Below are 14548 nucleotides of genomic sequence, written 5' to 3'. Positions count from 1 at the left end.
TCGTTGCCTCTCTGCTGAGCCAACTGATTCAGCTATCTTGAGCAAATCTTCAGCCAACAAGCCATTCCACCTACTTCCAAGCTCTTCTTTCTTCCGTCTGCCCTCCTTTCCTCCGCTGTCTCCTTCTCCATCTTCTGGCTGACTCCACAAATACCAACAATTGCAACTGTCCTACAAACGCTGCTCTCCGTTTAACAGACCCCCCCCCCTCAACTGACCAGCTCCTGGCCATATATAAACTATTCCTGGCCTCTTTAGTCCTGCCTCCGTCAAGTCATGCTGCCTAGTTCAAATGGCTATACCTGCACCCACCAAATGAATTTGCACACAATTTATCCTCATTTTGCAGGTGGAGAATTCTCACTCACAGCTGTCAGCTAAGGCCCCGTGCGAAAGTTAAACTAATTTCCTCCCGACCAGAAAGAAAACTTCCCACACCAAATACTCTACACTCTGATGTTACCATCGAAATGTCAGAGCCACCTTCCGCAATACCCATTGGAACTTAATTCAAATTAACAGGATCTCTTCACAAATGAAGATTCAGGTGAAAAGAATCAGCTTTTTGGGTCAGGTAAGGATAAGAGACAGCTGGTAAAGCGCAGCCCCTGGGCATACAAAGAGTTTCCAGCATGCTATATTGCATAATAATTCATATCATTAGAACTAACCTGTCCCCGTAGTCGCTTGTTATAAACACGAATGCCATATACCGGAGCGTTGAAATGCTGCTGGAGCTGCTGTCACATGAAGTTGGCAAGAACGGAGTTATTGTTCTAAGAGGCCAGGGTGAGAATTAAACATGATGAATGTCCCACCACACGGTTTCTCCAGCTGTTGCTTCAAGGCCCACAGCAACAGTAGGATGTATCTTAATCTACACCAGTGACGCCACCACAATTTAACATTTGTATATATATGCAAGCTTTGTTGTTGCTGTGCATTTGGGGGGGGGGGAAGGACATGGAAGGAAAGGATGGGGAGAGGTGGAATGCAACTCTGAGGGAACCAATCTGAGAGGGTAATATTCTCCCAATATTATTTCAAGGGGTGTATGGCGCGTTAGGGGAAGGGGAGTATCTCTGGTGGAGGCCACATTGTGCTTCTTCTGGGATAGTTTACCCCCCCCCCATTTGGTCCCCCACCCTGCACTCAGCTCTCACCTGGGGCTCCTTGAAGCTGTCTGCATGTGACAGTGGTCCCACCCCAGGAATGGCTTTGACTGGCCAAATAAACCAGGTGAGGGCAGCCAATGGGTCTCCAAACCTCAGTAAGTTAGGGACTTCCTCTGCATGTGAAGACAGGCTCCAGCAGATCAGACCAATAGTGGGCCCAATGGTCAAGAAGGCAGTTTCTGCACATGCTGTAGAGAGGTAAAGGGACCCCTGGCCATTAGGTCCAGTCGTGACCGACTCTGGGGCAGCAGCACTCATCTCGCTTTACTGGCCGAGGGAGCCGGCGTACAGCTTCCGGATCATGTGGCTAGCATGACTAAGCCGCTTCTGGCGAAACCAGAGCAGCGCACGGAAACGCCGCTTACCTTCCCGCTGGAGCGGTACCTATTTATCTACTTGCACTTTGATGTGCTTTCGAACTTCTTGAGACTTGGGGCTTTTTCAATAATGTAAGTTTCTAGTCCCTTTGCAATCATGCCTTGTGAAATCTGAGCAGCTGAAGTAGCTTAATAAAGCTATGTGGCGCTGTGGGTTAAACCACAGAGCCTAGGGCTTGCCGATCAGAAGGTCAGCGGTTCGAATCCCTGCAACGGGGTGAGCTCCTGTTGCTCGGTCCCTGCTCCAGCCAACCTAGCAGTTCGAAAGCACCTCAAAGTGCAAGTAGATAAATAGGTACCACTCCGGCGGGAAGGTAAACGGCGTTTCCGTGCGCTGCTCTGGTTCGCCAGAAGCGGCTTAGTCATGCTGGCCACATGACGCTGTACGCTGGCTCCCTCGGCCTGTAAAGTGAGATGAGCGCCGCAACCCCAGAATCGGTCACGACTGGACCTAATGGTCAGGGGTCCCTTTACCTTTACTTACACATTAGCAGCTTGAAACACATTGTGGTTGTTTATTCCTGCTGCATTACAAGTTGCATTTTTACGCTGCAATATACACCAGAAGGGGGAGGAGGTTTTCTTCACCCGATGCACATTACTTGGCTTGTTTCTCTGCAGCTGCAAACCTCCAAACTCTATTTACTGAAGCTGTCATCTGCACATGTGCAGAGGCTGTTGCAACCTCAGCTTTAATGGCAGCCAAATCAGATGGGAAGCTGGTTTGAAGGAAAATGCATCACACAGCAGTATTTCTTGAGGAACTAAAGGATACGGAGTATGGTCAATGCCACAGGTACTCAGGTCTGAGCACCAACCATGGCGGAGCCCTGGAGCCAGAGTAAAAGGTAATGTGTACACAGTCTAACACTTCCTGTAAATCTCATTTCCTCCCCACTGACACAGCCTTCTGCTACCTGGTGTCCCCCAGAATGGGGAGGGCTAGACCAGCAGAAGCAGACTAAAACATGAGCAAAATAAGCAAAAATATGCACAGTTGCTTTAATTTGAATAATTGATAATTGATATAAATGTCAGAATTCAGTGTTTCTTGGAGCAGAATATGGGTTAGTGTTGGTACAGAATTTCGATTTTGCTTTTTTTAGTGCTGATTTGTTCTCTACCAGCCTGCTGAAGAAGACACAGCAGAGCCCCAAGATATTTGCCTACGGTGGTACAAGAAATCTGCAAGGACATCCAAGAGCAGAACAGATGTCTCCTGTCTCCCAATGATGTTTGATGTTTCCTACCTGCAAAGATCAGCGTCTCGCACCTGTTAGAAAGCCCTTTTTTATTCTCTATTCTTTGCCTTCAGGCTACAGAGACGGAAGATTTTGGGACCTGCCAGTCACCATAGCAAGCTTAAGAGCAGCTTTCTCTCTCTCTCTTTTCGTGGTTTAGGTGCTTTTGCAACTGTCAGAAAGCTGCTTTCATCCCTTCAGCAAAGTTTGGGCAGCCTGCTTTGCATCACAGCCCTTCCTGCTAAGCTCCACTGCTTCCCTGGAAGCACAAAGGCAGCCTAATTAAGCAGAGTTATTCTGCAGGCTCCCCCAGCTTCTTCACCCAAGGTCAAAAGGATAGCAGTTGGTTGCACTCTGCCCTCACTGATGCTAGGCAAGAAACAGGAGCTCTTTCAAGCAAGCTTCAATAGCACAGTCATGCATAGGGATTTCTTTTGAATTGTAGTAACTTTGACATCGTTATCAACATCAGAATTTAGCAAGGCTGCTTTTGTCAGCCCTGGCCAGCAGTTAAGTGTTCTCGGAGGGCCAGGAAAGGGTCTGGAAGGCTGGTAGCAGGCTAGAAATACACACCCATTCCCCTGAAAGTGAACTTTCCAGGAAGACCCACTTCTCCACTCTTGATATCCACACACTTCTGCATTGGCAAGGCCCAGGCTCTTCAGAGAGCCAAATTTGGCCCTGGGCTCTCCAGTAGTTGCCCATCTCCATCCTATAGCTTCCCACCCTCTGTCAGGAATTGGCAGGATGCTGATGTGAGTGCAGTAGGGAAAGAGAGACTGGAGTCTAACTTGGGAGAGGGGGTCAGTGGTTTGTGGGGACCTGTCCCGGCCAGCAGGCAAGAGTCGGAGGCAAGGCAGGCTCCTGCACCAGGAGAGGACTGAAGAGGGATGAGGGGAGGCAGTTTCTACTCCAGTTGCGTGTGCACAGCCTGTCAGGGGGAGCGGCCCCCTGTTGCTGCAATTGCTCCATACAGTGCTGACCTGGGAATAGCTGCCTGGCTGCTCGATTGGTGTGCATGGGTATTTGGAGCCAGGAAACAACCAAAGTGCTATCTTTGACAATAAGGAGTTAAACTATTTGTGGTGTGCATTCTTTTGGCTAGAGAATGCCCCTGACATCCTCCTCCACACCCCCTTCCTCAAGTCAGTTTGTATTTCAATGAACAAAATCAGTTTAGGAATTTCCATATTTGATTCTTTCACCTCGGTAACTAATGGGGCTCCAAATGCTGTTGTTAAAATGGGGTGATGGATCAGAGAAAAATACTGATGAATGCCAGTTGAAAACTCAGGCTTCTTCCACAGATGGGGACTGAGAAAGCTCTGAGGCACAATGGCAAAGGACATGTGCTACATACGGAAGATCCTAGATGCAATTTCAGGTAGGGCTGGAAAGCCAGTAGCAATCTGTGTGTGCAGTACGGAGCTAGTTGGAAAACAAAGAGGTAACAAACTCCTTGCCCGCACCAGTGAGGAGGGCAGAACCACCATCACCTGTCCACACCCGACACCCTCACAAATCTCTTCCTGGAAGGCTTTTTCCTTAGCTGGGATCTGATGCCACACTTACAACTTTGCAAAAAACACTTGGGGAGAGGGGCTGCAGAATTCAGCACCAACGGTGAGGAGGGACGTCTGCTGTTATTCAAAGTGGACCCCCCCCCAAAAAAACCCTTTGGTATTAACACCAGGGCCCCATAGGGGAGGGGAAAATAAAGCTAGCTTTCTGTTTCTGCCCAATATGGTGTTCAGGCTTTCTGCACAGGGTGTCAAAGTGAAGCCTTACTAACTTGAACATTTACCAGATATTTGAGGTCCGCCCCGCCCCCGTTCCATAGGAATCCTCCCCTTTTATTCTGCAGCAGAGTGTAGAAGGAACTGAGTTCTGAATTGCCTTTCACTGATGTTTGTTTTTAGAAAGGTTTTCATTGTTTTCCTCTTGTTTTCACCGAGGTCTTGAGGACCACCAGAAAGGAACCACCAGTTGCCCCGGCCACTTTACAGAAGAATGCATCAATCCCAAGCTTCGTTCCACGAGTCCTTTGGAGCCATTTGCTCTGAAAGTGTTTTCTGCAGCAAGGCCTGCTCACTTATTCTGCCACTCAGTGATCTGGGTTATCTAAATCAGTACCTTTCAGTCTTTTCATCCCAACCTACAACATGAGACTGACTTAATACTCTAAACCGCCCGGTGATCTTTGGATGAAGGGTGGCATATAAATTTAATAAATAATAATACTTTTTAAACTCTCTCACCCCAGCTTTTGCTTCCTTTGTTTTCTCCAGCCTCTCATCTCTTACCTTTCCTGCCCCGACCTGGCCACAGTGATCCATGCGACGGTCACCTCCAGGCTTGACTACTGTAATTCGCTCTACGCGGGGCTACCCTTGAAGCTGTCCCAGAAACTCCAGCGGGTGCAGAATGCTGCAGCGAGGCTCCTCACGGGGTCTCTGCCAATGGAGCATATTCACCCAGTGCTTTTCAAGCTGCACTGGCTCCCGGTGGAGTACAGGGTCAGATTTATGGTGCTGCTTTTGACCTTTAAAGCCCTTCACGGCCTAGGACCCTCGTACCTACGGGACCGCCTCTCCCGGTATGCCCCATGGAGGACCTCAAGGTCCATAAATAGCAACACCCTAGAGGTCCCGGGCCCTAAGGAAATAAGATTGGCTTCAACCAGAGCCAGGGCCTTTTCAACTCTGGCTCCGGCCTGGTGGAACGCTCTGTCTCATGAGACCAGGGCCCTGCAGGATCTGATTTCTTTCCGCAGGGCCTGTAAGACAGAGTTGTTCCGCCTGGCCTTTGGTTTGGAGCCAATTTGATTCCCTCCCTCCCTCTCTTTTTTCTTTTCCTTCTCCTCCTGCGATGAGGCTACATTTTAATACAGTGGTGCCTCGCAAGACGAAAATAATTCGTTCCGCGAGTCTTTTCGTCTTGCATGTTTTTCGTCTTGCGAAGCACGGTCCATCGCAACTGCGCCTCTTCAAGCGGCTTTAAGAAAAAAGCGCAAGATGTTTTCGTCTTGCAAAGCAAGCCCATAGGGAAATTCGTCTAGCAAAGCAACGCAAAACCGAAAAACGCTTTCATCTAGTGAGTTTTTCGTCTTGCGAGGCATTCGTCTTGTGGGGCACCACTGTATTTTAATGTTTCAATATTTTAATGTTGCATTCTAATTTTGTTTTTAAGTTGTAATCATTCAACTTGTTTTTATTATTGCTTGTAAGCCGCTCTGAGCCCGGCCTTGGCTGGGGAGGGCGGGGTATATATAAAAATTATTATTATTATTATTATTATTATTATTATTATTATTATTATTATTATTATTATTATAACGTGGACCCTCCAAACTTCCTTTTATCCAAAGCTAGCATACAGCTATGGCACAGTTGTAGCCCCAAGCCAGTTTTCTCTGCTTCTGACCCACAAATGTTTTAATTTTATCATCATTTATAAATAGATGTTCTGTTAGTAAGAAGGGAAAATCCAAGGCTACACTGTGACCTTTCATCAAGCAGAAATTGCTTTGCTAAATAAAGCCGAGGAGTGTGGGTCTTGCCACGTTGCTTGTCTGGATGGGAGACACAACAGAATACATATTAGAGTGCTCTATTCAGCAGTAATTTCGGGTTAAAGTTTGAGGTCTGTTGTGCAAAGTGAACAAGACACGGACATGTGAATCCTCTGTTTTTGCATGGTTAGCTTCCAACTAAGACAAATTTTATCTCATCAGCCAACTCACACTGGACTTGGGTTTTCTCAAAAGGGCAGGAAAGAGGCTGAATTGAGGGCAGGGTATTTTTAGCACCATTCACTCATCACGGCCAGAGATTTCGTCTGTCAGCAGCTTTCCCCTTCTGCAGAGGTGGGAGAACCACCTGCAGAGGCTGATGGATCGCATTGATTTTCAGATGGCACTAGGGGGTTTTGTGGCTGACGCTCTTGTCGAAGTCCAGGTTGCTCTGCCAGAGGACCTGGCAACTGACATGGTCATTCCAGAGCAGTTTTCAGGTGGCTCCTGCGTGCTGAGAATACAGCTTGAATGCAGGAAGAGGAAAGCTTGAATACAAGCAAACATTAGTACATGCTGATAGTCTACTCAGTGGTAGTGAAGCATGCAAAGAACTAAATGCCAGACAGCTGAACTTTTCCAGGTGGTTCAGAGTCTTTTCTCTCCTGGCCCAAACGAGTCTGCGGAACCCCCAGCAGCCTGCTGTGACTCATTTGCACGGCATTTTGAGGATAAAATCTCTTGCATCTGCCAGGCCCGGGATTCCACTGCTGCAGCCAATCCATCTCACAAGGCATCCAGACTACTGTCTGGTTCAGGGTTATTGGACGAGTCTCGGTTGGCAGGTTCAAAGATGTGGACAATGTACTTGGATTGGTGTGTGAGCAACCACTTGCATACCTGACCCTTGCTCTCCATGACAGGTAAGATGTAGCATGGACAAATGGCTGGACCAGGGTGTGTGTGATTAATGGCAGTAAGACAACTTCTTAAGAAATATTCCCCAGGCCCAGAATGTCTTAATAGTTGTAGACTGGTCAAACATCTCCTTTACAGGAAATGTTCCAGGGCAGGTGGTCACTGAACAAATCCAGGCACTATTGGCTAAGACTGATTTTCTGGATCTACTTAAATTGGGCGCTGCCCTGCTATTATTTTCTACCATCTCCTCCTTTTTCTGGGTGCCTTCAACTTCAGGATTGGTTTTTCAAGCACTCGTAACATGTCTCTTCCCACTGAAATGCAGCTCACATCAGCACCAATTTTTAAAAGCTTAAAAAAAGGAGTGAGGAACTATGCTGCAAAAAGTGGGACCCCAAGTAGGAATCTGGTACGAAATCACGTCTTGAGTCTGGAAAGGTTGATGACTACTTTCTTACAGGGTGGCTTTGCCATAAGAGACATACTTTGGAGCCATCTCTTCTGCACACACATACTCCCTTCTGTGGCTTCTTCTGCAATATAGTGATGGTGCTTTAAAAAGTGTTTGATGACACCCGTGGAATTGGTGAAGTTGTGAGCCATCATTTTAAAATGGCATCTTTTACACTGCCCTTCAAATTCGCCTGAAAACTCAACCTCTGGTTTTTGGGTTCTTCCCCAAATTCTTGGCTCTAAGGCTAAAATATTCAGCCAAAGTACGTCCATAAAAAATTGTGTCGATGGATAAATACACAGCACAGACAGTTCTCTAGACCCAAACAACAAAGGAATTGAGTGGCAAGACCAAAACACATTAGGTATTGTGTCTGCGGTGTCCTTGCTCTTGAGATACAACTTTCCTGCCAATGACTGGCATCTTAAGTGTTCTGCCATTATTCCTGGATTACCCTGTGCTGCCCCCTGCTGCTCTGCCTTAGTTATTAAAATGTTATCAGCACATCCCTACTAGAGCTATGCTTGCTGTATTGCATTTACTCAGCTGATACTGGAAACCAACCATTCATTTCTGGAATGCAGAATGAGCGGCAAGGATACCAGACTTTTGCCTCTACCAGTGTTTTTAAACTTGTTACATTCAGCGATAAAGCAGATGTATCTAAAGCAGAGAAGTCAAAGTGCAAATCTATCTGATTCAGCAAGTATGAAGTGAGATTCCTATTAAATTAATCCTCATTGCTTGCTGCTTCATGTTAGAAGTAGTAACCAGAATTAGAGAAGTACAATATCCCCCAAGCCCAAAAGGCCGGCTGAGGTAATGACACTAAGAGTTATGCAGGTACCTCCTTCACATTGGAGATATAGCCCAGTGGAAAACACCACAAATACAAGGAATTATATGGTGTCAACATCTGGCCTTTGATTTCAATTTTCATGTGAGCACATTTCAAGTACGCAGGGACAATAAGGAAGTTATAAGGTGTGTATAAAAGCTGACAGTTGTGTTCAACAGGTTCTACTGCAAGTAACAAAGAAATTTTACAAGTTATAGCCACTTAGCAGTAAATTTAATATTGATGTTGACAGATGTCATTTTAGCGGTGCAGTCCACTGCCAGCAACAGACCCACCAAAATTATAAGCGTCATGGAATTTACACGGTACAAGAAGTAAATATGAAAACCATTTATATTTTAAAAATAAAACGTAAGGAAACTCTTGTAAAATGATTCCCATACAACACCCCCCCATAAAACCTGAAATACCCTCTTATTAAAAATGTGTTTGCAGATGCTTAGCCAGAGCATAAATATCTAGAACAATGCACATGGATAGTCAATGAAAGTTATCCCATTAGACATTTTTATCACTAAGGTCAACATTATCTTTGCTTTCTATATTTTTGGTGCTCTCATTTTTGACACTGGAAGAAAGGCTTTCTACTAGCTTAGCTTCTATGGGTTCCATTGCAGGTTGCCCATTCAGTTCATCTTTAATTTGTTCAGGTAACTGACTGTGTTCCTTAGCTTTGCATCCCAAGTCCATTTCTTCCAGCACCTGCCCTGCGGTGTCCATGGCTGTTTTACCTTCTGCATCTTTTTCTTCTGTTTTACGTTCTACATCTTCTTCTTTTCTCTTTGCTTTGAACACCTCAACCCCCATCATTCTGAGGTAATGCAACCTCTCATTCTTGGCCACGAAGGCACGAAGGGAAGTCTTGCCCAGCCAGCCACAAAGCACAATTGTACACTGAAGACTATCTGGCTTGCTGCAAAAACAAGAGATCACCAGCATTAAAAATATACATATATTGAAAATTAATTCAACAACACAAACCGTTTCTGTAGGCTACTGCTTTCTCGGTTAATTGTAAATTCCGCTGCCACATCAATGAGATGTATTAGTAGTTTTAAACAATACTGCTGGCTGGCTTTTAAAGTACTTTAATCAGGGCGGTGGCACAGCTCAGTGGTTGACCACATGTTTTGCCATGGAGATGATCACAGGTCAAAATCTCAGCACTTCCAGTTAAAAAGGATTTGTGGCAACAACAATGGGAAAACTCTCTCCCTGGGATCTTGGAGAACATCTGCCAGTCAGAGCAAAGTATATAGAACTAGATGGTCCAGTGGCCTGATCCGGTACAATGTGTGTTATTTTAAACGTAGTTTTCCCCCCTGCTTGCATACTCCTTTAATTAATTGCCTTCAAGGCTAAAAGGGGAGGATGAAAATAAATAAATGGAAGGAAACAGCTAAGGAAGTTGAAAGCTGAAGGAAAAGACTGCCAAGAGGTAAAGTCAGACGTGAGGGACGCGGGTGGCGCTGTGGGTTAAACCACAGAGCCTAGGAATTGCCGATCAGAAGGTCAGCGGTTCGAATCCCCGCGACGGGGTGAGCTCCCATTGCTTCTACCAACCTAGCAGTTCGAAAGCACGTCAAAGTGCAAGTAGATAAATAGGTGGGAAGGTAAACGGTGTTCCTGTGCACTACTCTGGTTCGCCAGAAGCGGCTTAGTCATGCTGGCCACATGACCCGGAAGCTGTCTGTGGACAAACGCCGGCTCCCTCGGCCAATAAAGCGAGATGAGCGCCACAACCCCAGAGTCAGCCACGAGTGGACCTAATGGTCAGGGGTCCCTTTACCTTTACCTAAAGTCAGACGTGAAAGTAAGAAGAGCGATGACAGAGCTCTTGCCCTGGGTAAAGGCAGGGAATGAACTGGGAAAGAGCCTCCAGGGCGAGGCTGTATTGTAAAGGTTTGGTCAAATATTCCTTGCCTTCCTAGGTAGTGGGAGCATCAACCTGCATTACTAGACGCCTCACTGGGAAATCACATGGTCTGTTATATTTCAACTTTTAAAAAAAGATTTAGGTGTTTGCTGATGGTTTTGTAAAGTTCTTTAGAGAAACAGGAAAGCGGAGAAGGCAGATGACCAGGTCCTCCCTCCTGTCCTTTAAAGCAGAGCTTTCCAAACTCTTTCATTTCACAACACAGTAATTCAGTTTTATTAGCAAACTGGAGATTACACTAACCCCTTTCCAGCCCCGGGATGGGGAGCGTTCGCAAGACCACCTACGCACTGCAGCCAACACACCAACGTGTTGCAACACACGTGGAAAGCTCTGCTTTAAAGGTACAATAGCTCTGAGATGTGGCCGTCACAGGTTTTATTAGAGTTAAGAAGACAGGGGCATAAAGGCTTCAGTTTCCCCAAAGCCCGGTTAGCTGCTGCCATACGGAAGCAGCTGCTGTTTGTTGCCTGCTTTCATTTCCACCAATTTCAATGGAAGGGAAGTTAACCTGAAATCAGTCAAACTTAGAAGTGTGTCTGTATGTGCATATGTGCGCACACACAATGAAACAGTGCAGTTACTTACGTTGGATCTGGCTCATACTGCAGGACTATGCTCCCCATAGCTGCAAAAAAGAACATATGCTTTATTAGACAACATCAGGACCTGCTCCAATCTCACCCCATGCCACCATCTATTTAATGGGAACAGAGTGAGGAACCAGCCAAAGACAACATCCGGATTCAACCAGTTGGATTCAAGTTAAGATGTGACTGTGGTGTCCCACTGTTTTCAATGGGAACTAAGTGCAACTAACTTAGCGAAGCTGATTGCGTTGGCCACTTGGTCAGTGCCTGAGGGCTACCACCTTGTTGAAGCTAAGGAGGCCTGGATCTAGTTAGGGGCTGGATGGGTGACCAATCACATGCTTGGGAATCACTGCCATGGGTTCCATAATGGAAAAAAGGCCATAAACATAAGAAAGTACAAATAAAGGAAACAGAATGGGCTTGATCCAGACCGAGCAGAAGTCCTACTACACGCCTGAAGCTTGTATACTCTTGATATTCAGTCTGTGTTGATTGATAAGTAACTGCTTATTAGAAAGCTCTTCTTCAAAGTTAAAATTAGGAAGTAACTATTACTATTACTATTACTACTATTACTACTACTCTCAGGGGACGCAGCTGGCGCTGTGGGTTAAACCACACAGCCTAGGACGTGCCGATCAGAAGGTCGGCGGTTCGAATCCCTGCGATGAGGTGAGCTCCCGTTGCTCGGTCCCTGCTCCTGCCAACCTAGCAGTTTGAAAGCACGTCAAAGTGCAAGTAGATACCGTATTTTTCGCTCTATAAGACGCACCAGACCACAAGACGCAGCATGTTTTTGGAGGAGGAAAACAAGAAGAAAAAAATTCTAAATCTCAGAAGCCAGAACAGCAAAGGGATCGCTGCGCAGTGAAAGCAGCAATCCCTCTTGCTGTTCTGGCTTCTGGGATAGCTGCGCAGCCTGCATTCACTCCATAGGACGCACACACATTTCCCCTTACTTTTTAGGAGGAAAAAAGTGAGTCTTATAGAGCAAAAAATATGGTAAATAGGTACCGCTCCAGTGGGAAGGTAAACAGTGTTTCCGTGCGCTGCTCTGGTTCGCCAGAAGCGGCTTAGTCCTGCTGGCCACATGACCCGGAAGCTGTACGCTGGATCCCTCGGCCAGTAAAGTGAGATGAGCGCCGCAACCCCAGAGTCATCCGCGCCTGGACCTTATTACTGCTATTAGGGAGTAACTATTACTACTATTACTATGGAGCTCAGGGTAAGCTGGACAGCAGTCAGAGCTTAATAGATAGTATATTTCCTTCTGTACATGATGCCTTTTACCACTGTGAGAAAAGAATGAACCAGGATTGGAAATCCTCAGAAGTGAATACTTACCCATTGCTTTGACTTGATTGCGCACCTCATTACTAAGTTTACTTAAGAATGGGTTTTCTTCTGTCAGCAGCACTTTAATGTCTTCTATGCTGGCATTTACAATCCTTGCATTAATGAAGGGATAGAGTGTATATATCCCCTGGGTGTAAAATAGAAAACCTATTTTTAAAATGAAGTCCTTGCTTTCTTACAAGAATAGGCTCGTTCATTTTACTTGTCCAGCACAACAACAACACAACAACCCACCAGCACCAATAAACACCCCCTTTAAATGCATGTTTTTAGTATTTGGACCATTATATCTAAATAAAAATATAGTCAATTCATTCTTCCTCCCTCCACCCCCAAATCAGTTCACTGTTGTGAAAGAAAACTTGCACTGAACTGATAATCTCTTCCAGGTCAATTCAATGTTAAAACAAATGAAAGCAGAATATCCCCCCCAAACTTTCAGCCCCTGCAGTATAAGTATCAGTGAGGTAATGCACATTTGTCAGGTTCCAATTTTATGGGATAGGAAAAAATACAAGGGAAAGTCTATACTATACATATGGAGACCTACAATGGAACTACAGAAATGTTCATAAGCCTGTCAGGAAAAAAACCTTTACGACCGAAAACCCGTCCTCAAAAGGGACAAAAATGCACAGTGCACCCAACAACAGATTAATAAATTTAAACACAAGAGAGTTGGATCCAGAGTCTTCTCCCAAGTGAAGGCAAACAAGCAAAAACCAAAACCATTTTGGGAAGCAACCGTGCTTTTGCCTTTAAGTACTAGAAGCAGCTTACATCCCACCTGTGGATGGGGAAATATATGCACTTATCCTATTGGTATTTTAAGCTTTACTTTGGATTGTCACAAGCTGTAGCCCTTGCATTTCACAGCTACTTAGCTGAACAAATCACAATTTCTCTCTCTATACATACACAGGTGTGAGAGAGAGGTCTGCCAATTAATAGTCATGAACCTTATGCAATGAAGTTGGCTGCAAAAGCAAACACCGAAATAAACCTGTCTTTACCCACAAAAAGACTCTTTTGTTTCAAGGCATAGCATAAATAAAATACTTTCACAGCACAGCCGTAGTGCGTTCATTGTTACCTCTTGCGCTAATCTGAAGGCACAGCCAAACTGTTCCCCATCGCTATTGCGGGACCACACTTTTATCCCTGTGTTAATAACCTAAAAACAGGGTTGAAAAGAAAGCGAGAAACAGTATTAACATATTTAAGCATTCCAACATGGAATAGTGCATCTGAAGTGGCTTGGCAGGAATCAGTATCGGTAAAAGGGCATAGCCTATTTTTCTTGACAGTAAAGGCACTAAGTGGAAATATAGGCATCTTACATGGTCTACTCTGAATTTCACAAAATATGTATGAAATATACTCAGAGTCGCAAAGTGATTTCATGCTCTTTATTCAGCTCATAGTGGTGAGGAGGAATGAATGAATGTCCCCTCACAGTATCTGCTTTATATACATTATTTACACAATGGGCTGCACATGATTGGCTAATTCCGGAATTCTACTGTAAGCCAATCAGGTTGTGGATTCACTTCTATCTGGAGCAGGATTGGGTGGTTCCTGCCAACCAATCATACTGCTGCATTGTTCTAGGACCAATCAGACTGCTGCATTTTGGATCCTATTGTTCTAGGACCAATCAGACTGCTGCAGTTTGGATCCTATTCAACTCAGTACATAACGATGTAGAAAGACAAAGAAGGGAATAATTGATTCCTAATAAGGACCCCAAGTTGGGAAGAGTTTACCTCAGCCTTTCATAAAGGGGCAGTAACTGAGAGCTTATATGGAGGCTTAGGTGCCCAAGTTGGGCGGGGAGCAAGAGGACGAAGGGAACTGGAAACAAGTGACCAGAGGAATCTGCTTCCTTTCTTCGTTTTCCTCAGCAATGGGACATTCTAGGCACAATTTACACTTTTAAAGCACTCTTTTCTCCTATGTCAACGTGGCATTTCTGGCCTTGGAAAGAAGCTAGTTGCTGCGTTTGCTTATTCACTGACACTAGAACTGTTAGGGAAAGACTGCGCTCCACCTGGACCAAGTTAAACGTCATGGCGGGAGACAGCTTTGAGAGACAGAAAGAGAAGTGCAGCCATGATGGATCATC

The 14548-nt window shown here is 45.4% G+C and overlaps 1 protein-coding gene and 1 long non-coding RNA gene across 3 annotated transcripts in view; one reads left to right on the top strand and one right to left on the bottom strand.

The window, feature by feature from the left end:
- The first annotated feature begins 6142 nt into the window (after positions 1-6142).
- Positions 6143-8931, top strand: LOC309539004. Its single transcript, XR_014222597.1, has 2 exons — positions 6143-6722; positions 6763-8931. It is a non-coding gene; the product is annotated as an uncharacterized lncRNA (long non-coding RNA).
- Positions 8721-14548, bottom strand: part of NSUN2 (NOP2/Sun RNA methyltransferase 2) — a 36939-nt gene continuing 31111 nt past the window's right edge. Inside the window, exons 16-19 of one of the 2 annotated variants that reach the window (XM_082234321.1) lie at positions 13517-13597; positions 12412-12550; positions 11063-11102; positions 8721-9451 (exon numbers count right to left, since the gene is read on the bottom strand). In XM_082234321.1, the coding sequence (XP_082090447.1) occupies positions 9037-9451; positions 11063-11102; positions 12412-12550; positions 13517-13597 (675 nt within the window). In that variant the 3' untranslated portion in view covers positions 8721-9036. Of the gene's footprint in view, positions 9452-11062; positions 11122-12411; positions 12551-13516; positions 13598-14548 lie in introns of both variants that reach the window. The other variant, XM_082234322.1, reaches the window with a different exon arrangement.

This window comes from Podarcis vaucheri, assembly GCF_965113315.1.
Source record: "Podarcis vaucheri genome assembly, chromosome: 8".
NCBI classification, from domain to species: domain Eukaryota; kingdom Metazoa; phylum Chordata; class Lepidosauria; order Squamata; family Lacertidae; genus Podarcis; species Podarcis vaucheri.
This window is presented reverse-complemented; position numbering and strand designations above follow the sequence as displayed.